At 45.2% G+C, this 23,901-nt stretch overlaps 1 protein-coding gene across 2 annotated transcripts; it reads left to right on the plus strand.

The window, feature by feature from the left end:
- The first annotated feature begins 1,152 nt into the window (after nt 1–1,152).
- Nucleotides 1,153–23,782, plus strand: Nutf2 (nuclear transport factor 2). Of its 2 annotated transcripts, none has more exons than XM_055621523.1 (5): nt 1,153–1,232; nt 17,519–17,645; nt 19,006–19,077; nt 19,161–19,259; nt 22,129–23,782. In XM_055621523.1, exons 2-5 carry the CDS (start codon nt 17,547–17,549, stop codon nt 22,240–22,242), a joined length of 384 nt encoding a protein of 127 aa, XP_055477498.1. In that variant the 5' UTR covers nt 1,153–1,232; nt 17,519–17,546; the 3' UTR covers nt 22,243–23,782. The 2 variants fall into 2 exon arrangements, with proteins under 2 accessions (XP_055477498.1, XP_055477499.1); XM_055621524.1 differs by lacking the exon at nt 1,153–1,232 and adding an exon at nt 1,528–1,681.
- The last annotated feature ends 119 nt before the right edge of the window (nt 23,783–23,901 follow it).

Consider the following 23,901-nt stretch of genomic DNA (forward strand, 5'->3'; position numbering starts at 1 on the left):
AGCAAAACAGAAGAACTGAAGATTTTTCTGACCAGGTAGATAGCCATTTTCATTCACCGTGGTTCTTTGGGTTGGCTGCAGAACCATTTGCCCAGCACAGACAGAAAGAGGCCGTCCTTCAAATATTTGTGTTACCAAGGAAACAAAGTAAAGGTGTGGCAAGAGGATTATTTACAGTCCAGCCACTTGGTAAAGTTAGGTTGAGCCAGTTATTTTTCTTTGAATAAAAACTAAAGATAGACTTGGGAAGCTGAGGCAGGCATATCTCTGTGAGTTCAGAGCCAGTTTAGTCTACAGACTGAGTTCCAGGACAGCTAAAACTCAGAGAAACAGTCTCAAAAAACAACAAGTTCGCTCAGTGGGTAAAGTAACTTGCCTCTACGCCTGAGAATCTGATTTCCAGGCCCTCACACGCATGTCATGGCTCGCCCCTCAACACAAATAAAATGTAAAAAAAACAAAAAGTAGTTGCCCTGTCTACTGCAAGAAAACAAGTAACCTAGAAATTTAAAAAAAATAGAAAGATCACGATTCTGTTTTGAAAATCTGTCTCTGTACAACTAAGGCTAACCTCCCCAACTATGGCCCATCTAAAGAGCCTTTTTCTGACTCAACAAAAGCCAAATTAGTTCGCAACCAACTTTGGGGGGTAAGTAGCTCCCTCCGAAACAGGACTAGAGCGGGGTGGGTTTTCGCCACGCGGGTTAAGGCCACACCGCGAGCAGAAGTAGTAGCCATACTGCCTAAAGGAAGTAGGCTTTGGACGCAGAAACAGCCTAGGGGCCCAGGGAGGGGCTGCTAGTATAAGCAGGGTTAGCTCCAAGCTAGATCAGGCTCCCAGGGAGGCGGGGTCAGGCACCACCGGCCACACAAACATAGGCGGGGCCAGGCCAGCTGGGACCCGGCTGCAACTGCGACCTGATCCTTGCCTGGCGCCAACTCCGTGTTCCAGAGGCTTCCGCTAGACCACAATTCTCAGGGGCTCGCTCGGACTGCCTCCTTCTCTGACTTAGTCTCTCCTCCCGCGCTGCGAGCCGTGGCTGCGCTTCCGCGCATGGCATTCTGGGAATTGTAGTGGCATTCGAGCTCGGTAAAGCCCATAAGAGGCCTATTTGGACTACATTTCCCTGAGTGCAGTGGGACGGACGAGGGAAGGCAGGGGGGAAGGGACAGTCGGTCGCAGACCGCGCTGGGTTGCCGCCGCCGCTGCCGCCATCGTGCCAGCCCCACGGGTGAGTGTTGGGGCCAGCGCGCCGGGGCGGGGGCTGGGCCGCAGGAGCCGCGCTCTAGGCCGCCGGGAGCTTCTGCTTCGAGGCCCTGGGAGGCCCCTCCCCTCTTCACACCCCCTCGGCGGCCCAAAGAGGCGCGGGGCCCGCACCATGTGTCGCGCGCGGCTCCGCCTCCCGCGGATTGTCTGCCGCTGCGGCCGGGGGAATGCTGAGAGCCAGACCGACGCCTGTCCGGGCCGCCGTGTCCTGGCTGGTGACCAGATCTTTTTTTCTGGTCCGGACGATCAGGATAGGTCTCAGGGCCCCGCCCTGTGTGGCCTTGTTTGGCTTGCTCGAATCCTGCAACCTCTGCAGGCAGGTTGGCGGGCAGATCCCAGACCCACGTCCCACCACCAGCCGGCGAAGATCCGGGGATGGGCAACGCCACCCAGCTCGCTCCAGAGCCAGCATGGGTAAGGGTTGCCCGCCTGCCGCTGTTGGTGCTTGGGACCATTGCCCCGTTCCAAACCATAGACTTCTAGGATGTAGGTGAAAGCCTCTCTGCTTGATTACCTGCTGGGAGTGCAGGAAACTTAACCTCTACCTCGGTGGAGCCTGTGCTGCATTGTCCAGCGTGGAGGACAGAGGCAGGGAGCCTGGGGCCCGAGGGGATGTCTCATGGGACTTTACCTCTGGCTAGTTTTGGATTATCCGGACCTGGTGTCTTCGGAGAGGCAGCTCGCTGCTGGAAGGCCAGCCCCCACCTTTCTTTATCCAAGGCGAGGCTCCACCTCTGGGGTGGGTTGCCCGGCTTCGTTATAATGGAGGAAGGACGCCAAAGAAGTGAAATTAGTTGTGTGAGCGAGCCTCCAAGGTTTCTGTTAGATTTCTCAGGCACGGCAGGATCATGAAATACATTAGAACCTCCTAGAGTCAGCTTTCTCTTCACTTGTGTTGGAGCTGCCTGTGAACAGTCGAGAAGCTGGGTGGGCCTTGAGAAAATGCCTTAATAATGGCACCAAAGATCATCACAATGAGTTCCTGGAGAAGAGGTGGGTGTTTAACCAGTTACTATTAGGCAGGCTTTGATAAGACATTTCTGTTTGATGATTAAGGGATTAGTGTAGAAAAGCATCTCTTGTCGGGTTAAATTCTCTAGCCCATTAATGGCTTCTGTGTCACAGTTCTTAGAAGGCCTAAGAGGCATTTGAGTCTTGCAAACCTGGACTCAAGCAGAGTGCCCGGTCTGCTTGATGACTGACGTAGGGCCAGAATGCAGAAGGCCACTGTCTTTAGTGCCCTCTGCTCCCTGACTATTTTCTCAGATACTGTTTTTTTCTGATTTTCACTTGAAAAATTTCTCCAGTCCAATTCTCTGCCAATCAGTCTCCCTAGTCAAAGGCAACAAAGATTGCTTAGTACTCACCAAGGCCTACCCTCTATAGACTCAGCTCTCCTAATGCATATTCTAACTGGTAAGCACATGGCATAAGGCATATCCAGTAGGCTCTGGAGACACTTGTTTGTATGTCTGGGCATCGAGGGAAGGACTGTCCACAGAACATAGAAGGTTAAAGAAACAGGATCACTTGGAACCCAAAGCAGTTATTTCCAGACTGTTTTGGAGCTAGGGATGTAACTCAGTTGGAAGAATTCATGTCTAAGCAATAGCAGTAAATAAGTTGGGTGTGATGGCTCAAGCTTGCAATCCTAGTTTACAGAGTACTATAGAGGTAGGAGCACAAGGATCAGAAATCATATCTTAAGCTGCATGGGAAATTCAAGGCCAGCCTGGGATACATGAGAGCCTGTCTCAAAGAACAAAAAAACAAAAAACCTCTCCAGCTTGTCTGAGTTCAGCTTGCATATTCCAAGCTTCTGGGTGGCTTGCACATAGGACTTCCATATTTCTTTTGCTTTTTATTGTGCTTGGAATCAAACTGAAGACTTGATAAATGCTAGGCCATATATACTCCAGCACCTTGAGGATCAAAAAAGATACAGTGTTGAGCCAGACATGGTGGTACACACACACCTTTACTCATTTAGTTATTTGGGAGGCAGGCAGGCAAATCTCTGTGAGTTCAAGGCTAGCCTGGTCTGCATAGGACATTTCAGGACATCCGGGACTGTTAGATAGCAAGACCCTGTATCAAAAAACCAAAACAAAAAAACAACTGTTCTTCTCTACAGTTAGCCAAAATAGAAGGAATTTGGGTCTTTCCTTTTTTTTTGGGGGGGGGGGGGTCTTTCCTTATTCCATAGAAGTTCCCAGAAATTTCTGTCTTGAATTAGCCATTGCTGGCACCCTGACCCCAAGAGGCCCTTGATCTTTCTGGACTTGGCAGGCCACTTACATCTGAGAGGCAATGGAGAACCCCAAAGTTCTTCAGAATCTCTCTGTGCTGTCTTCTGTCATGTAGGAAGTAGTGGGAAGTGGGACCTGAAATGGAGCAATTGAGCATAGCTGCGCAAGCAAGTGACAGAATACCTTCTTGTTTGTTTTAGTTAAGAAAGAAAATTACTCTGTCTCTGCCCTCATGGCTCAATCAGGCCCCTAAATCTCTTCTGCTTTCCTTCCCCCTGAATAAACTCTTTCACGTAAAAAAAAAAGAAAAAAAATTTTTTTTTGTATTTTTTTTTTAAATTTTTTTATCATAGTTTTTTTCACTTAAAAATGTATTTTGTTGGTGACAATGCATGTGCGACAGCTTGGGTGTGAAAGTTAGAGGACAACTTGTAGAAGTCAGTTCTCATCACCATCTGGATTCCAGGGATCAAACTCAGGACATTAGGCAGAACAATAGGGATCTTTAACTGCTGAGCTATCTCCATAGCCCCGAATTTTATTTTGCTGTGTAATTCAGAATAGTTCTGAGCTTGCCATATAGCCTAGGTCCTGAACTCAGCCTCCCAAACTTCTAGGATTGATGTGCACCACTACAGTTGGTCTTATTTCTAGGATCCCACTTCTGTCTGAACCGTGTCTTGCTTTATTTGGCTGCCCCTGCAGTTAGCGCGTTGAGCTAATGAATGATAAAGGAAATGGAGAATTCCCGAAGTTTAGAATCAGAAGGTGCCTTTTATCAAAAATTTCAAATGTGACATATGGCCTTAGTTCTAGCACTTTTGAGACTCAATGTGCACACATGCATTTCAGACCAACCTAGGATACATAACAAAAACAGCATTGATGGCAACAGAAACCAGCTCTCAGCCTGTGGGGCTCAACCCCCTTGGGGTTGAATGACCCTTTAACAGGGGTCACCTAAGATCATCAGAAAACATAGATACTAGCTGGGCATGGTGGCAGCACTCAGTCAGAGGCATGGGGACCTCTAAGTTCAAGACCAGCCTAGTCCAGGACAGCCAAAGCTACACAAAGAAACACTGTCCCGAAAAACCAAAAAAAGAAAGAAAACACAGATGCGTACATTAGAATTAGCAAAATTACAGTTATGACTTTTGCAGCATTAGGAAGGTTGAGGACCAGTACTTAAGAATAAGAATACAGAGAATGCTAAGACATGCTCGCTGTCCAAGAGTGAGAACCCGTGCTTGAGTCCTCAATGCCCACGTTAAAGCCAGACCATACACTCTTATAACCCCAGCCTTGTCAGAGCAGACGGGAGGATTGCTGGCGCTTGCTGGCTGCCAGCCTGTCTCTAGGTTCAGTGGTACTCTGACTTGAAAAGAGCTAAAAGAAGGATTTCTGATCAATTCTTCTGGTTTTTAGGAATAAAACTGTGCTCACACCATGCAAAAGACATCAATAATCTTAGCACTTGATGTGAGGTGAGAGGGTAGTGTTCAAGTTCAAGCCAAGTATTGCTGGTGCACGCCTTTGATTCGAGGACTGATCCCAGAGGCAGCTGGATCTCCAGGCCAGCCTGGTTGGACTGTATATAATGAGACCATGTCTCAAAATCAGCCTGCAGGAATCCCTTAGTAAGTTATTAGCATTTTGTTTGACATGATCAGGGTTTGTTTTGTTTTTGTCTGAATGTTCAGGGCTTTTTTTCTGCAAACATTCTTTGGTCCTTTGTTTGACTCTGGGATGAGGCCACGGGGGGTGGGTGTGGGGGAATAGAAGTCGTGCCAGCACTGATGTTAGAGAAAGGTGTGAGGGCTAAAGGTGATGGAGTAATGTTGGCATTGTGTGCTCAGGGCTTAGCCCTGCAGGGATCTAATTCTGTGCAGAAGAGGGGCCCATTTAAAGGATTAGAGAGTGGTGTTGAGCAAAAACCTAGTGGGCCCACCTGCCTCTCCAGTGACTGGCAAAAGTCAGTCTGGGGGTACTTTCAGACTGGAGTATGTCACCAACATTGTCTGGCCTTTTCTTCCCTTGCCTGGAACATGGGTGTGTAGCATCTCTCAACTGAGATGAGGCTCCCTCATGATCAACTTGATTCAAGTGATACTCAGTTATCCCTTGAAATACTGCCCCGTGCTACCCCCTTCCACCTCTGGGTGCCTCTGTTTACATTACAGGCCTTTAGGTGCCTCTGTTTACATTACAGGCCTTTATGTCTCCTGTGTCCTATTTTAGGTGGTTCAGGGAATCAAACTTAGGACTTGTAGTATGCTCTGGCCCACATTCTACCCAGTGAATCACATCATAAGTACCATTTAACCCTTGAGTGGTAACCAGGGCAGCTTTCTGGGCTGAGAGGTTAAAGGAGGCCTCCCCAGAGAGGAAGGTCACCAGACCTGGTCACAGGGGTTTTGAAGATGTAGTCAAGAGATGGCCATTGTCTGGATATTTCAAAGGGTTAGGATCCAGTAAGGAGGTCAGAAATAATATTGGGACTGGGATATGATTCAGTGATAGCACTTGTTTGGCAGACTTGAGGCCTTCACTTCAGTCCCCAGCTTTTGGGGAGACAGATAAGAAATGAGAAAACTGCTTGTTGTAGACTGCATTTCAGGATCTTCTCACTGGAGCCTGCAGGATAGTCTTTTGAGGCCAAAGGAAATAGAAAAGCATTTTCAACATGGACATTGGAAGGTAGACAGAATTTCTTTGGACTGCACCTCAAGTGCAACTTTTTGTTTTTGTTTTTTAATTTTTTTCCCCCCAAGATAGGTTTTCTCCACAGTCCTGGCTGTTCTGGTACTCTCTCTGTAGACCAGGCTAGCCACAAACTCAGATCTGCATGCTTCTGCCTCCCAAGTACTTGATAAAGGTATGTGTCACCGCCACCCAGCTGCTTGTTAATTTTTCAAGTGGACCTTTTGCAGATGCTTGCAAGCTTACAGTTCAGTTTGAATTGGCTACCCCTTCCCAACCTTGTAATTCTGTGATCCTCTGACTTGAATTAACAAATTCTTGAATATCTTCGTTATCATCTCTGATTTGTTCTCCTGGGCTGAATGCTTTCCTTAGGTCCAGCTCAGGCTGGAAAAGTCTTAGCATTGAAGTAAAATTCAGAGACTAAGCTGGGAGGGGTGGCACACACCTGTAATTCCAATACTCAGGGAGACAGTGACGGGTGTACTTCTGTGAGTTCGAAGCCAGCCTGGTCTACAAAGTCAGTTTCAGGACAGCCAAGTTTACACAGAGAAACCCTGTCTCAAAAAAACAAACAAAATGATTAGAGACCAAGGCTGTTCCCGATGCCAGCAGACATATAGCCTTTTATTCCCCTCCCCCCCTTTTTTGGGGGGCCGTTGCTGGCGGTCGTGGTCTGTTAATATGACAACTCAGTATGTGCCAGTGGCTGGAAGACTGGGCTACCATAAGGATAAAGAACATACTTCTCAAAGGGGATATATCAGGCCCAAAGAGTACTGTTTGCCTCAGTGTCCTTAATAAGGAAATTCTGAAATATTTTATTCTTTTTTAAAAATTATTTTTAAATATTTTAAGACATTTATTTTAGTGTGTGTGTGTGTGTGTGTGTGTGTGTGTGTGTGTGTGTGTATACCTGAATGTATATATATTTACCACATGTGTGCAAGTGCCCATGAAGACCAGATGAGGGAGTCACATAGGCTCTGGAGGAGTTACAAGTGATTGTGCACCACCATTTGGGTGTTGGAAACTGAACCTGGGTCCTCTGCAAAAGTAGTAAGTGTTATTAACCACTAAGCTATCCCTCCAGCTCTTATCATATTCATTTATTTTGTGTATGAGTCTGCTTACAGGCATGTGCCCCTGTGCTCTAGTACACAGTGGAAGGCAGAGGGCAACTTGTGGGAATCTGTGGAATCCACAATGTGGATCCTGAAGGTTAAGCTCGGGTTGTCAGGGTTTGTCAGCAAAATTACCTTAGCTCCTGAGCCACCTCAGTACTACCCCATCCGCCCTTTTCTATTTTGTGCTACTGGAGATTGAATCTAGGGCTTGATGGATAAGTAGGCAAGCACTCTACCACTGAGCTATTCCTGTTATTTTCCACATGAGTTGAATTATAGTTTTAATTTTGTAATTTGTTTGTTTTCAAGACAGGGTTTTTCTGTTTTAGCCCTGACTGTCCTGGAACTCACAGAGATATGCCTGCCTCTGCCTGCGAGCCCTGGGATTAAAGGGATTAAATGAAAGCTGCTGCCCGGCTTTCATTTTGTATATATTAATGCCAAACCTGGCCCTTTAAAACTTTTGTTTCATGTTTTGAGATGTGTCTCTGTCCTGGAACTCAATACAGGCTGGCCTTGAGCTCATCTGTCTGCCTCTGAGTGTTGAGGTTTGTCCCACACCTGGCTGACTCTCTTACCCTTTTATGATGGGTCTCACTATCACAATGTCCAAGCTGGCCTTGGATTCACTCTGTAGCCTTAAATTTCTGATTCCCCGTCCTTGGCCTCCAGGCCTGTGCTACCAACTCCAGTGAATCTCAGCTTCATAGAAACAGGAAAGCCTGCTGCCTCTGGAAGGGTCTGTATGGCACCACCACACCTGCAGGTGGTTTCTAGTTAGAGAACACAAGCTCTTGGTTGTCCCTGTGGTAAATCAACCTGTTGGAGGCTGTTGATAACGCCTTACCAAGGGATTCTGCTTTAGCCCCTTGGTTAATGGCGCCCTAATTTGCCCATAGTTACTGAAGGGAGAAGAGAGACAGGCTAGTGGCCAGGTAAGGAGACTGTTGTGTGCCTACCATTCACCGTAGTTGCTCCCTAAGGTGACTAGGGCTTTGGGATTGAAAGAAGTTGTTAAGGCCAGTCTCCACTTGCCACATGTCACTCAGCTGAATGGATCAAAGGATCATTTCCAGGCAACTTAGGAACAAGGTGTGGGTGAAGGAGAACATGGGTCACTGGGCCACTTAAATTGAGCAGGGTTGCCCAAAACTGACAGCTTCAGGGAACAGCCAGCATAGGTTAGGCTCCCACACATTCATCTACTTAGTCATCAAACCATGGAAATGGGTGATTAAGAGTGCCCTGGTCAAGGAGACAGAACATAATATAAATATGATGCTCTTGACAGGGCATGGATGCTAAGAAAACAATACAGGAGATGAAATGAGTAACCGGATTTCTGGACATGACATGACTGATGCACTCATAAACTCACAGCTGCAATGGCTGCCTGCGAAAGACTGGGCATTTCACGGTGGGGAGGTGCTCACAAGATCCCCATCCCTCTCTGAGGAGCTACAGGCAGTTGATAGTTGCCAGGAGGGGGTCGTTATTACACAGTGTTATCGTCACTGCTCAAGTAAATGACCCCTTACTAATGCTCATACAAGCAGCTGTGAATGCGGTGGGCCACAAAAAAAAGAAAAAAGAAAAAGACCAAAATATAGGAGGAAGACTAGTTGGGAAGAAGGGATTTGGTGGGAGAAGGACAGGGATCAGAGAAGATCATGGGGAAGCATATGGTTAAAAAGTATACTGTATGGGTATGAAATTGTGAATGAATAAAGAAAGGATACTACTAGGGTAGTCAGAGACTAGGGTATCAGTTGAAGAGGTGGCATTTGATTGATAGCTAAAAAGGAACCAGGTATCTAGTTGGCAAGAGTGGTCCAGGCATAAGAGGCAGTGAGTGACTGAACTGGTGAGTCACTGCCAATCAAACCTTGCTTAAGTTCCTTTGTCCCTGGGGTAAAGTATGGGAAGTCTTGTGGAATAGTAGCTGCCTAGTGGGTAAAGAGTGTTACTGCTAAGACTGACAACCTGCCTTTAGTCCTGGGACCCAGGTGTTGGAAAGAGAGAACCAACTCCTGTAGGTTTTCCTTTGGCCTCCAGACACACACACACACACCACTAAACAAAATCAAAGAAGCAATGACTATAGCATTCGTAGATGGAAATGGACCAGACTGTCCTAAAACTAGCAACATGCCCAGTGTGGTTGCTAAGAAGGGAAGAGAGTAGGTGGCAAAATCAGACAGGCAAGAGGGCCAGGTAACTCAGGGCCTTGGAGATAAAGTAGTAATGAGGTTTTCTTCCAGATACCATGGAAATCATTGGAAGGCCACAGAACCTGAGTTACATATTCCAGATTGCACATCATCATGAAACTTTTGGGGTTTTTTGTTTTGTTTTTTTTTTTTTACTCTTTTTTTTTTTTTTTTTTTTACTCTTTTAGCATTATTTTTTAACTAAGTCTTCATTATTTTTGTATTAATTACAGTTTATTTACTTTTTATCCCAGCTGTAGCCCCCAATCCCACCCTCCCTACATCTCCCTGCCTCTCTCTAAGTCCACTGATGGGGGAGGTCCTCCCCTTCCATCTGGTCCTAGCTTATCAGGTCTCTTTAGGATTGGCTTAGATTTATTTTTATTATGTTATATGTATGGGTATTTTGAGGTGTATTTTGAGGGTATGAGGTGGTGAGACTATGCAGGTGCTGGGAATTGAACTGGGGTCCTTTGCAGCAGCAATGCTTTTTTTTTTTTTTTATATTTAATTATATATAGAGCATTCTGCCTGCATGAGAGCCAGCAGGCCAGAACAGGGCACCAGATTTCACTGTAGATGGTTGTGAGCCACCATGTGGTTGCTGGGAATTGAACTCAGGATGTCTGGAAGAGCAGCAGTGCTTTTAACCTCTGAGCCATCTCTCCAGCCCGAGTAGTGCTCTTAACCAGGCAGGTTTTGTTGTTTTACTTTATTTCATGTAGCTCAGACTGGTCCTGTATAGTCAAATATAACCTTAAACTCCTGACCTGATCCTCTTGCCTTCAATTTCCAAGTGGTAGGATTACAGGTGTATACAACCACACCCAGACAGGACAGGCAGGGACAAGGTCCCTGCCGGGCCTTCCTGTCTTGGGTTGCTGCCTACCCCATCCTTTCCTCCTTGGTTTTTAAAGCGCTACTGCAAGCTCAGCATGTTTAGCATTCTCCATTGGACTTAGTGTGGGTCTTCAGATATGAGATCATCTCTGGTTAGCTGCCTGGAATAAGTGTTTTTGTTGTTGGTTGGTTGGTTTCTACCTTCTCTATCTTGTGCCCCATGTCGGCCCTAGGTCCAGCTTGGCCAACATTCATCCAACCAACTCTCCTTTGTTGAGACAGTAGTAACTGGTTTGTGATTTTGAAGGATGTGTGTGTATTACTTTAAGATCAAACCCAGGGCTTCACACAAACTAAGTGCTCTACAACTGAACTACATCTCCAACCCTCTTTTTTACATTTTTTTTGGGGGGGGGGTGTAGGGTGATACCATAATGCATGTAAAAGTCAGAGAACAACTTGTAGGCTATCTGCTCTCTACTTATCCTATATCTGTCCCAGGGATTGAAGTCAGCAGGTTTTGGTAGTAAATACTTTTATCTACTGAACCATCTTGTCAAGCCTCTGACCCTTTGTGTGTGTGTGTGTTTTAATTGCATATATGTACATGTTCTGTGTACATGCCTGGTGTCCACAGAGGCCAGAAGAGGGTTTTGGAGGCTGGGAGCTGAACCCGGGTCTTCTGCTAAGTAATCTTAACTGTTGAGTGATCTTTGCAGTCCCCTGATACTGTTTTATTTGTTTTGTTTAGGCACAAGGCATCACTTTCACACAGCCTGGCCTAGAACTTAATCTTCCTTTCTCAACCTGAATGCTGAGATTAGTCCTTCAGCCCTTGGTGTAAGAATCTCTGTGAGGGCCCGCTTTGTTCCTCCGAGATTGAGGCTCAGAGGTGTAGGGCTTCATGCCCAGAGGCTACTGTTTGAGGATGAGGTCTATTCATTTTAATCTCTACAAGGACTCGGGTTGTCCCTGGAGTCCTGACTCTAGAGCCCACTGAATCTGGGTACTCGAATTCTACTGCCTACCAGTGCTGAGCTGATGGGACTCACCGAGTCTTGTTATCTCATATTGCACATAAGGTGCTTTGCACATCTCTCTGCTTGATCTGTGTTTGTTTTTGAGACTAGAGCTACCATGATGTACAGATCACTGCTGTTACAGATTTTGTATTTGGAGACACTTGACATTTAAAGAGAAAGATTAAAGTTTTTTCAGAGGCTCTTTGCACCCCCAAATGCCTAAGGGTCCAAAAAGGCTGATCTCAAGGGGCAATAGCTCCTTGAGGAGCCTGGCTCTAGTCAGTCTGTGAGCTACTAGGTGAAGCAGGACATGGCAGAAGAGCTGTAGTAGCCACAGGATGAAGGCTAGTTCCCAATCTGATGTGAGACTGAATCTATGAGTCTTTTGTTTTCAGGCTTTTACTTTCACAGTAAATGTCTTAAGAACAAAATCAGGGTAGTCTGGCTATTCTGAGAAAACATTCAGCCCTCTCCTGGACACCTCCTCCAGGAGAGTAGTACCTGTGGATGGGAGAGGGCCTCTGTGTCTGTTTCTTTTTGGATTCAGGAATGCTGTCTTTAAACTATGAGTTGAAAACTTTGTAGGAGTGGTTGTTTTTTTTGTGTGTGTGTTTTGTTTTTTGTTTTCTTTTAGATTTTGAGTAAACTTAAATCTGTAATTTGCTGTGCATTGGGGAAGGGTGTGTAAGGATTATGTGTATGAAAATTGATACAGGGGGCTGGAGGGATGGCTCAGAGGTTAAGAGCACTGGCTGCTCTTCCAGAGGTCCTGAGTTCAATTCCCAGCAACCACATGGTGGCTCACAACCATCTATAATGAGATCTAGTGCAGGCAGAACACTGTATATGTAATAAGTAAAATAAATCTTGAAAAAAAAAAGACTATAAAAAATTGATACAGTAGCCAGGTGTGGTGGGCACACAGTTAGTCCCAGCATTTGGGAGGCAGGTGGATCTCTGAGTTCAAGGACAGCCTGGTCTACAAATTGAGTTCCAGGACAGCCAGGTCTACACAGAAGGTTGATGGGTTTGTACCTGGGGCGGGCCAACATTGGTGTCTGCTAATGAGTTGACAAATAAGGTCTGACCAGGGACTTGGAGAAAGAATAAGAATTGACCAAGCAAGTGATTGTCTCCTTGCCAGGGACTCACCTTTGCAAAAATCCTGGTGAGTAAGCTCTGGGCCTGGTGTGGGGGCTGGGGTGGGTGGTGTGGCTTGATCTAGAGATGGCAAGATGGGGATGGGTATAGATTGCCACCAGCAGAGCTTAGAGGGTTTGATTTTTTTTTTTTTATTTATTTATTTATTATGTATACAATGTCCTGCCTACATGTACACCTCCAGGCCAGAAGAGGGCACCAGATCTCATTTTAGATGGCTGTGAGCCACCATGTGGTTGCTGGGAACTGAACTCAGGACCTTTGGAAGAGCAGCCAGTGCTCTTAACCTCTGAGCCATCTCTCCAGCCCGAGGGTTTGATTTTTTGTTGTTTTGTTTTGTTTTGTTTTTTTCGAGGCAGGGTTTCTCTTTGTCGTCTTGGCTGTTCTGAACTGACTTTGTAGACAAGGCTGGCCTCAAACTCAAAGAGATCCACCTGCTTCTGCCATCTTGGTGCTGGGATTAAAACTGTGCGCCATAACTGACTGACTTGTTTTGCTCTTTTTTTGTTTTGATTTTGCTTTTGAGACAGGGTCTAATGTAACTCTGGGTGGCCTAGAATTTATTATGTAGACCAGGCTACTCTCAAACTCTTGGGAACCTCTGCCTCCCAAGAGCTGGGATTAGAAGTGTGTACTGCTTCTTGTTCTATTTTCTAAATGTATTTTAATTGTATGGGTGTTGTCTGGTTGTGTGTCTATGCACCACATGTAAACCTCTGCCCTTGGAGGTTATGTAGGTGCTGGGAATTGGACCCAGCTTCTCTGAAAGAGCAGCGGAGGCTTTTTAGCCATTGAGCCATCTCCAGGCCCATCTTACCCCCTCCCCCCCCCCCTTTTTTTTTAAGATAGACTCTCTCTCTGTAGCCTAGGCTAGTCTTGAACTCACTGTGTTGACCCCAGCCTGCCCTTGGTCTCCCAACAATCTTTCCACCTCAGCATCCCAAAAAATGGGATTATGAGTATTTGTCACACCTAACAGTTGGTGTTGTTTGGTTTTGTTTCATTTTTGTTTGTCTGTGAGTCATCAGATGTCTGTGAGGGTATCAGATCTTTTGGAGCTAGGGTTGCAAGCCGTTGTTAGCTGCCCAATGTTGTTGCTGCTGTGAACTAGAGTCCATCCTCTGGAAGAACAGGAAGCACTATTGACAGCTGAGTAATCTCTGCAGGCCCTTTCTTTTTGTTTGTTTGTTTGTGTGTTTGTGAGTGACAGGGTCTCACTATATAACTCTGGCTGTCCTGAATTCCACTATGTAGACCAGACTGACCTTGAACTCAACAGAGATCCTCCTGCCTCTGCTTCCAAGTGTTGGGATTAAAGGTCTGCACCACCATGGCCTGATCTTACTATTTTGAGAAATGAGTTTTTCTGTAACAGTCTAGTGGCCTGAGACTCACAACAGTCTTACTGTGGCCGACCAAGTGCTAAAATTACAGGCATGGACATATCCTTTGTTTTAAGAGGGGTCTTGCTTTGTATCCCTGGCCTGCTTGTAACTTATCCTCCCTTTTAACATCCTGAGTGCTGGGATTGAAGGAATGTAATATCATGCCCAGTTTAGGGCTTGGCTCTAACCCAAAGGCAACAGAGTTAAAGGAAGCATATGACCAACTTTGTAATTTAGGGTTCAGTTATACAAGACCATGTCAGCTTTGATATCTGAATAACTTTTAGGCAGGCTCTTCTGCATTGTTAACCTGCCCCGAGTTTACTTATTTGTAAAGCAAGATGACAATGGACCCTTACCACATGTCATATGTTTGGGTACATGGAAATAAATGCATGAAGGTTGAGCAGAGTTGGAGTAAGGTTGCTGTTGTCTCTTGGAGCTGCTGTTGGTCATTTTAAAGCAAAGGTCTTCATGTAGTCTTTGGGTTTGCTTTTTGTTTTTGATTTGGTTTGGTTAGTTTGGGTGTTTTTGTTTGTCTTTTTTGTTTTTTGTTTTTTCAAACAGGGTCTCTAACCCAAGCTAACTCCTTTTGTAGCCAAGTTCAAGACATCTTGAACTTTTGATCCTCCTGCCTCTACCTCCTAAGTACTGGGATTACAGATATGTGCGCTACAGCTGGTCTTTGCGCATATTAGGCAAGCACTCTTCACCCTGGCCCTGGTTTATTTTTTATTTTGAGACCAGATATCACGAAGTTACCTAGCTTGGCCTTGAACTCACTCTGTAGCCTGGGCAGCCCTTGGATGAGGGTTCTTAAGTTAGCTTTTCAAGTAGCCTGCGTTATAGGCTTGTAGCACCAGCCCAGGCTTTATCCAGTTTTGAAGATTTTTCATGCTCTCTGAAATGCCCTAAGTTGCTCTGTTCCCCAGACCTTGGCCCAGCTGGATCAGGGTTTTCTTTTGTCTTTCTGCTACTAGGTTGGCCAGATATTTTCCTATTAGAGATTTAGCTTACCATTAAAAACAATACTACTGCTGGGTGTGGTGGAACAGGCCTCTGGAGGCAGAGACAAGTGGATCTACATAGCAAGCTCCAGGCCAAACAGGCTACTTAGTAAGACTTGGTCTCACTCAATACATGCAAAAAGAAAACAAACCCCTACCTATCTGGACATTAGTACATGCCTTTAATAGAACTCAGAAGGCAGAGTCAGATGGCAAACAGGCCAGTGTGGTCTGTCTACATAGCAAGTTCTAGGCCAGCCAGGGCTACACAGGTCTACTCAGGTAGGGTCAGTAGGATGGACAGGACGATAATACTGAAAAAGAAAACACCCTCCTACTTCATACACCGTCCCACGGTCTTACCACATGCCAGTGCTTGTCTTGTTTCTAGATTGCTGTCCTGCCTTGCTTTCCCTTTCTTCTCTGACATCCCAGTTTCCTGCCCTCGTCTGTTTTGGTGCTTTCAATGTACTTAGTATGGTTTCTTATGCTTGGCTCTTTCTTTTTTTCTTTTTTGGTTTTGGTTTTTGTTTTTTTAAATACTTGTTTATTATGTATACAATGTTCTGCCTGCATGTACACCTGCATGCCAGAAGGGGGCATCAGATCTCATTGTAGATGGGTAAGAGCCACCATGTGGTTTACTGGGAATTGAACTCAGGACCTCTGGAAGAGCAGCCAGCGCTCTTAACCTCTAAGCCATCTCTCCAGCCCTCTTTTTTGGTTTTTCAAGACTGTTTTTCTCTGTGTGTAGCTTTGGCCGTCCTGGAACTCACCCTGTAAACCAGACTGGCCTCGAACTCACAGAGATCCACTGCCTCCCGAGTGCTGGGATTAAAGGCCTGTGCCACTACTGCCCAGCAGCATGTTCTTTTCTAGGACCTCCCATGAGAACTGCCCAACCTTTGTGTGGGCTGATAGCAGAAGGAAGAATGACCCTCGTTATTCCTGTAGCTTTTCCTGAGAGCTCTTGGGAACTGAGAAAAGTATCTTGGCTTCTGTGGGGTTAGGAAATGTTGCATGGATACTATGGTAGAAAGTGCAGAGGTGCAACTTTTCTTGGAAAGAAATGTGGACCTTTCTTGGAAATTTGGAAATGTGACCAAAATTGCATGTGAAATTAGTGGTAGGTCCTATTCTTCTTCCGTTTGTTGATTTGTTTCTTGCCACAAATGTGAACTGAGACACACCTTGTTTTCGTGTGGACAGGCGTAGCTAGATCCAAGCTTTCTCCTCTGCTTGTTTTAGACTTTCCTGGACATTTCTTAGTCATCCAAGCATAGAGTTTCTATCTTTAGTACAACTACCTCCTAGGGAACTTAAAATAAATCTGGCTTCATTTCCTGGCCTTTCATTGGCTAGAGGGTAGTCATGGGCTGGATGATTGGATATATCCCTATTCCTTTACTCTGTCCCTTCCTGCCGGCCCCTCTGGCCTTGGATGAGGTCATAGAGACTGTAGTAAGCTAAGCTGAGTAACCAGCAACCTGGTTTGCCATCTTTGCTTTTGTAGAGGGCGACGTGGACGCCCTAGAAGCAGCGCTGTGTGTTAGCTCCCACCACGGCTAATGGCTAATGGTTTTCCCTGGGGTGAAATCACCTTCTTACTGCTTTGTCTCGACCCTATCATAAAGACAGAGGATGTGCGCCTCTGCAGGCAGACCCATGCAGAACAACACATGGGTCTCTAGGGCCCACAGGAAGTGCAGGCCCTCCCTTGGAGAGCTTTGACAAAGCCAAAGTAGCTTTTTCATCAATGTCCTTGGGATCTGGGCCTCTAGCTGGATAAGGATTCCCCTTGAGGAACAGGACAGTGGTGACATGAGGTGATGTGCTAAATTTTCCATTCACAGCCTCCATCTCCTCACAGCCTCTTTGTATTTCCCTTTCTCATTCTTCTGTCACAGCTCTGAGGTGGGTAGAGAATATCGTTATCACTGAAGAAAGGACAGGAGAAAAGGCCAGGTCAAGAATTAATCTGGCCTCAGAGGTCTTAGGTGCCTCCTTGGGACTTGCTGTGTTCAGGAATGGGATCTTTAGAAGCCACGTGTCCCTCCAGAGCATCACTGGGACACTGATTGGAAGCGTGAAAAAAGAGAAACATTCTGCATAGAAATGTCAGTAATTTCTGGTCTGAACTATGGGAAGAATGGCAGTTAACTCTGGCCTTGGAGGTTATTGAAAAGATTAAAGGAGAAATGTGGAACTGAGGCCAGTGCTTTGTTCCTTCTTTTCTCATTATTGGACAGTATAGGGCCTGTTCTGGTTTCCCTTTGCCCCGTTATATCCTCAGCACCCACCTAGTATAACTGGTCCCTCTATCTCAACCTGGAGCTCCTTATAAGAGGGGCTAAATATGGTTCACTGATTAGGGTTGGGTAAGGTTTCTTATGAGATCCTCAGGATTGCCACACACTCTGAGAACAGGTATCAACAGAGGATCTTCCTGCATGAGGAGGCTAGGAAAAGACAAAGGTCAGTAGCTGTCTACTTCTTACTTCTGTGGTACTAACTAACACTCCTCTCTTTGTCTTGCTGGTCTTACAGGTCTCAGTGAGGTGGGTGACTCTCCAGGATGGGAGACAAGCCAATTTGGGAGCAGATTGGATCCAGCTTTATTCAACATTACTACCAGTTATTTGATAACGACAGAACCCAGCTAGGTGCAATTTATGTAAGTCTCCAACTTGAGAGCTAGAATTTGAATGTCAAGAGTAGGTACTGTGGTATCATGGACAAGAAGTTTGGGCTTTGCCGTTCCATGTGGCTAGTATCTTATTAGGGCAGATAGTCCTAGGAGAATATCTCTCTTTCAAGTGAAGTAGCAGCAAGCAGAGACTAGGACTCATTATCCTCTGGAGGCAGCAACCATGAGCATTTTCAGTGCAAAACTGGCTTTTGGAGATCCCATGTGTAGCTTCTTCTGAGGCCAGAACACCTGAGGGCTCATGGAGATCAAATAAACCCAAGGAGTCTTCTAGGCTGGCCTTGCTTGATGTTTCAATGACAGTCAATTATTCATTCTTGCCTCTGCCTAAGATTCAGTCACATAAGGGTATTTAGTCAGGCTAAGCTAACCAGGATCTACATGATCTACCCAGGATAAGAATGACAGGAGAAGCCTTAGATCCTGTTTGGGCTGTCAGAAGTTGTCAGTATCGCTTCCAAAATGTCAAGATTCATTTAGACATTTGGAAAAAAGAAAGGCATCCTAGCAGTGAGAACAAAGTCATCTCCCTACTGTCATGTCAACACCCCCACCCCCCAGCGTAAGACCTCACTATGTAGCTTAGGCTAGCTTCAAACACTCTGTCATCCTGCCACAACCTCTGTCATTTGGCTGAGCATGGCACTTGGGGGTCAGTGGCAGAAGGATCCCTGAGTTATAAGTCAGCCTGGGCTACATAGTGAGACTCCATTTCACAAAGTGGAAGGGAGAGAGAGAAAGAGAGAGAGTTTTAATAAGTGCCTTTTAATAATCTTTTCATGTCCATGAAAAGGTATAATCTTGAAAGTTTGCTGGGCATTGTAGCATAAGCCTTTAATCCCAGTACTGGAAGGCTAAGGCAGGCAGGTCTTTTGAGTTCAGGCCCAGCCTGAGCTGCAAGGAGACACTACGCCTCAAAAATAAAGTTAAAAGAAAAATTTTTTTCTTTTAGTCTTGGTTGAATTTTTTTTTTCTTTTTTTTTTTTTTTAGTATGTTGTTTGGGTTAGTCTCGGTTTTGTTGTTTGTTTTCATCAGACAAGGTTTCTCTGTGTGGTCCTAGCTGTCCAGGAACTCAGAGATCAACTGCCTCTGCCTTTAATCCTGAGCACTGGGACCAAAGGTGTGTGTTACCACTGCCAGGCAGAAATAAAGGTTTTCTAATTTAGAAATTACTGCTAGTATAAATTTGTGAGTCAGTCAAATTTTTATCTTGTTTCCAGACAAGTAGACAGGTGTGTACTCATTTCCCAAAGCAAGATATTTTTCAGGATTTTTCTAGGGTCTTAGAGTGCTGAGGCCCTGATTACATTTCTGTGCACTTTTTAGATTGATGCGTCATGCCTTACGTGGGAAGGACAGCAGTTCCAGGGGAAAGCTGCCATTGTGGAGAAGTTATCTGTAAGTAAGGTTTAGACCTGGGCTACAGGCAGCTTCTGTCAGGTGCCTCTAACCTCAGCTTACCCCCATTCTTTCTCTTGCAGAGCCTTCCGTTCCAGAAAATTCAGCATAGTATCACGGCGCAGGACCATCAGCCTACACCAGATAGCTGTATTATCAGCATGGTTGTAGGCCAGCTCAAGGTAGTAGTGCCACTGTATCCCAGGCGTAGGCTGGCAAAGCAGAGCTCCTGTGCTTCCCTATGGGTGTAACCTACTTAATTGAGGGACATAAAAAGTGACTGTCAAGACAAAACTCAAGTGGCTGCCTAGACCTGAATTCTTCAATATAACAGCCATGAGCCACTTGAAATTGACCTTTTCTTGCCTTCCCCTCCTGTCTTTCCTTGGTGCTGGGTATGCTAAGAAGAAACTCAGACTGAGCTACACTCTTGCTTTTTTTTTTTTTTTTTAACTTTTAAAACATTTTTTTTTAAAAAAATTTGGGGTTTTTTTTTTTTTTTTTTTTTTTTTTTTTATGTGCATTAGTGTGAAGGTGTCAGATTCTTTGGAACTGGTGTTAAAGACAGTTGTGGGTGCTGGGAACCCAGGTCCTTTGAAAGAGCATACAGTGCTCTTAACCACTGAGCCATCTATTTCTCCTTACTTGCTTACTTACTATTTTGGGGGCCAGGTGTCACTATGTAACCCTGGCTCGCATAGAACTTGCTGTACAGAGCAGACTGGCTCCACACAATTTTAAATTGTGCTAATTAAAATATTCCTCCTTAGTTGTACTAGTTATATTTCCAGTGCTTGTGGTCAGTGGCTGTAGGTGCAGAAAGTCCCTAGTGAGGGTTGCTGGTCTAGAGCCATTATGGAAAAGGGGCAAGATGACCAGGAACAGGGTCAAGCTGTATTGCCAAACTCTTGGGCTCCATTGTCTCCCCGAGCTACAGATAGACCTGCTAGCTACACACTAAGAGACAATCCTCCTACAGCCTTCAGTGCTGCCACCCTAGCTGATGCTTTTGAGCCCTCCCTCTCGAGCTTTCGCTCTCCCTCTCAGTCTTCCTCTATTTTCCCTCCCCCTCTCCTCCTTCCCTTTCCCCCCTCTCAGACTCTGAGATAGGGTCTTGCTATATACACCAAGCCTTCCAGTTCGAAGAGATCTTCCTGCCTCTGTTTGCTCAGTGCTGAGATGAAAGCAGTGCATCACAACAACCGGCCGAAGCTTTGTCTTTACCTGTCAAGCAAAGCAAATGTCTAGAAGTTATTTTTTTGTTATTTATTTATTTATTTTTAGTTTAAAAAAAAAAAAACTATGTGTACATGAAGATAGCTGTATGCTGTATATGCCATAGCACAAATGTGGAGATCAGAGGAAAACTCTTCTTTCTTTTTTTTTTTTTTTTTTTTTTTAAGATTTACTTATTTATACATATGAGCATTCTGTTTGCACGTATGACTGCATTAAAGAAGAGGGCACCAGATCTCATTATAGATGGTTGTAAGCCACCATGTGATTGCTGGGAATTGAACTCAGGACCTCTGGTAGAGCAGACAGTGCTCTTAACCTCTGAGCCATCTCTCCAGCCCTCTCCTTTCATTTTTACATGGGCTTCAGGGATCCAACTCAGATTTATAGGGCAAGTGCCTTCACTCATTGAGTAGTTCATCGGCCTGTTTTGTTTTGTTTTTAAGGTGTGTGCCATTATGCCTGTCTTCTTTATCCCTCTTAAGACCAGTCATCCTAGCCAGGAATGGTGGCACAAGCCTGTTACCCCAGCACACTGGGAGGCAGAGGCAGTCAGATCTCTGTTAGTTCCAGAACAGCCAAGGCTACACAGAGAAACCCTATCTTGAAAAACCAAAAACAGACAAACAAAACAAATTTGTTATCCTTATTATCAGATAGTGTTTCTCTTCCCAAAGCAGGACATACTGCCTTACTCCTTGGCCAGATCTCAGGTCTCTTGGAATATGTCATAGTGGACTCAGTACATGCCCACATGGGTTCCCCCAGGCCAGCTGAAGAGTGCTTTCTGAGTCCAATAAGGGGGTGGAAAGATTGTCCTCCGAATTGAACCCAGAGGGACTACCTACAAGTCCAGCCTTTTCTCTCAGTTCCTCTTGCCTTTTCAAGAGGAACCTGCAACCATATAGGCCATTAGGGCTGAAGGGGCATTTCCAGGGAGCTTATCACCCCTTTTTTAGCCTGAGGTAATAAAGCAGTATCATACCAAGTTTCTCCTGGTGTTTCTGTCCAACCTGGAGCTTCAAATGACTGATTTGCCTCCTTGTTGACATTAATTCTTAGAAAAAGAAGTGATGCTGGAGACAGTGCCTGTTTGCACCTCATCCTCATTTTCTGAATTCTGGTTAGAGGTTTTGGGCCCGTTTTCTGTTGTTCTGTTATGCTGGTCATTCCTCCATCCTATTCCACCCCTTAAAAATTTGTGATCCTATTGTGAACTTTGTGTATGTTTTATTGTTTTTGGGGGGCCTTATTTGCTTGTTTGATTGTTTTGTCTGTTTTAAATAGACTTGTCATACACACTAGCTGGCATGTGCCACCATGCCCAATGTGAACTCAGTTTTGAGACGTAAACCATTTACTCAAGCACATTTTAACCGTAATATCTCTTGCTTGGACTAAGTGGCTTTATTGAACACTTAAGATTACTTATGGCTTTTTGATACTATAAATTAATAGTGCTAATAGATACTAATAATTAAAAGTGCTATAAGATTAGTTAAACTTTTTGATCACTTCTAACCAGAGATGTTGTTAAGAGATAGGCAACTCTGCTCTATTGTCTACTTAAGTGGTAAGATACGCTGTCTTTTCAGCATACATGTCAATGTGAGTAGCCATTTATTGACATCTACATGACCAGCAGTTTCATACGTAGCAATTCACATTCACAAATACCTATTGTATACTGGAATTCAGGTTTTTAGATATTAAGTGCCTGATCCCAAAGTCTGTATTCTCTGTATTGTTCTTCCACTAAACATCCTCCCGGTTCCTTGGCCCCCATACTAAATATTTTCTTTCTCCTTTATACAGGCTGATGAAGATCCCATCATGGGTTTCCACCAGATGTTTCTATTAAAGAACATCAATGATGCCTGGGTTTGCACCAATGACATGTTCAGGCTTGCCCTGCACAACTTCGGCTGACCTCCTCCTGGCCAGATACTCACGCTGTTTCCTCCTCCCTCCTCTTCCCAATACTATCTCACTCCTCCAGATGCTCCAAATACCATGCACACATGAGCAGGGCCGAGGTGGGAGTGGGTGCAGTGCGCTTCTGTCACCAGGTTTTGTGCATGATGTTTGGATGCTAGGCTAGCTGCATCTGACAGGAGAAGTTTGTGTTGTACCAGCGCATGCCTTGGAAAGACTTAAGTAATGCAAAAGATTGTCGGGTTTTGTTTTTGTTTTATTTTGTATTTTTAATCTACTGACAAGTTGCTCTAGTAACCCAAAGAAGTGAAGGAGAAAGCAGCTGCCTCACCGCCCAGATATTGATTTGTTCAGATGTTTCAATGCCTCATGATACAATAAAACCACAAAAATTTTCTTAACAGTTTAAATTGTTTTAATTAGTTAAGTAGTTGGCTGGGCATCAACAGTCCTGACCCACTGTCTCTCATGTCACCCTCCCCATCTCTGCCTCACCTTAACAGTACCTGCTGTAAGGAGCAAACTGGCTGAAGTGGCAGTCCCAACTAAGCTTCTCTCGAGCCTCCTAGGGCAGAGTCCTCTCCAACCTGCTTGGTCTTTGGAAAGCAGGGAGAGCTGAAAGCAGGTCTAGCCTGAAGGGTCTCTTGTACTGAAGGTTCTTCAACCAGTTCTATCTGACACCTCCTGTGGCCTCTGCTCTGAGTAGATTCGGGTCTAGTAGCAGGGTAGATGATTCTCCTGTACACACCACAAAGGCTTTGATAAATAAGGATTCCCATGTGTAGACCCTTTAGATTGAAGTCCCAGATGAAGAGGCCTGCTCTCTTCCCAAAAGAGTCAGGATAACATTCAGGGTACCTGTATTTCCCAAGCAAAATAAAAAAGATGTGCTAGCTGCTTGGGATATCCGAGCCAGGCCACATTGGGTTGGAGTATAAGTTCCACACTATAGAAGAAATCAGTGTGAAGGAGTCATGTGTGGGAGTTCTCCCTCCTCACACTTCTGCAGGGCATTCACACACCGTCTCCTTACTTTCCACACAACACATACTCTCTTCAAATCCCAGGAAGTCTTAACTATTAGGGCAGTTTCTGCCCCATTCCTTAGTTTGGGCACAGGTCTTGCCACGTACAAGTGTAGCTTTTCATCCTTGAGATACTATACCTCTGGATAGTATAAAGCTGGTATCAGAATAGCAGCTGCAGGCTAGAACCAAGCCCAAAATTTGGGTTTTAGAATTTGTCAGGCACACCTGAAAGTTCCCTCTCTTTTCCCCTCTATCCTGCACGATGAGGGGAGAATGAAGATTTCCCAATACCCCACAGGTTGCCTGGTTACACCATCAAAGTCCTGGACAGCACACAGGAGGTTTCAGTGGGACTGAGCTCTAAGCTGTTGTGTATGGGGGGGAAGAAGGGGTGGGGGAGAGGTCCGTACCAGCTGCCTCTTAATCCACCCTGTATAAAAATCTGCAATACAGCTTTCATGTACCTGTGCCTGAAATGTCTGCAATAAAGAGGTGTTTGTAAACTATGGTTTCTTTATTACTAACTTAAAGTTGCCATGTGGGACAAGGGGTTGCTGGGGGCAGTCGGGAACAATGACAGTAGTATTTTGTGGTAGGACTTGTATTTCTTTGGCCTTATATCCTC

The sequence above is a fragment of the Psammomys obesus genome, unplaced genomic scaffold (genome assembly GCF_907164565.1).
Source record: "Psammomys obesus unplaced genomic scaffold, mPsaObe1.curated_primary_1811, whole genome shotgun sequence".
NCBI lineage: Eukaryota > Metazoa > Chordata > Mammalia > Rodentia > Muridae > Psammomys > Psammomys obesus.

Excerpts from the sequence above, each read along its gene's own strand:
- Nutf2 (XM_055621523.1), top strand. The coding sequence starts at position 17,547 with ATGGGAGACAAGCCAATTTGGGAGCAGATTGGATCCAGCTTTATTCAA. Across the intron at positions 19,078-19,160 it reads CCATTGTGGAGAAGTTATCT|AGCCTTCCGTTCCAGAAAAT; the intron begins GTAAGTAAGGTT and ends TTTCTCTTGCAG. Across the intron at positions 19,260-22,128 it reads TGGTTGTAGGCCAGCTCAAG|GCTGATGAAGATCCCATCAT; the intron begins GTAGTAGTGCCA and ends TCCTTTATACAG.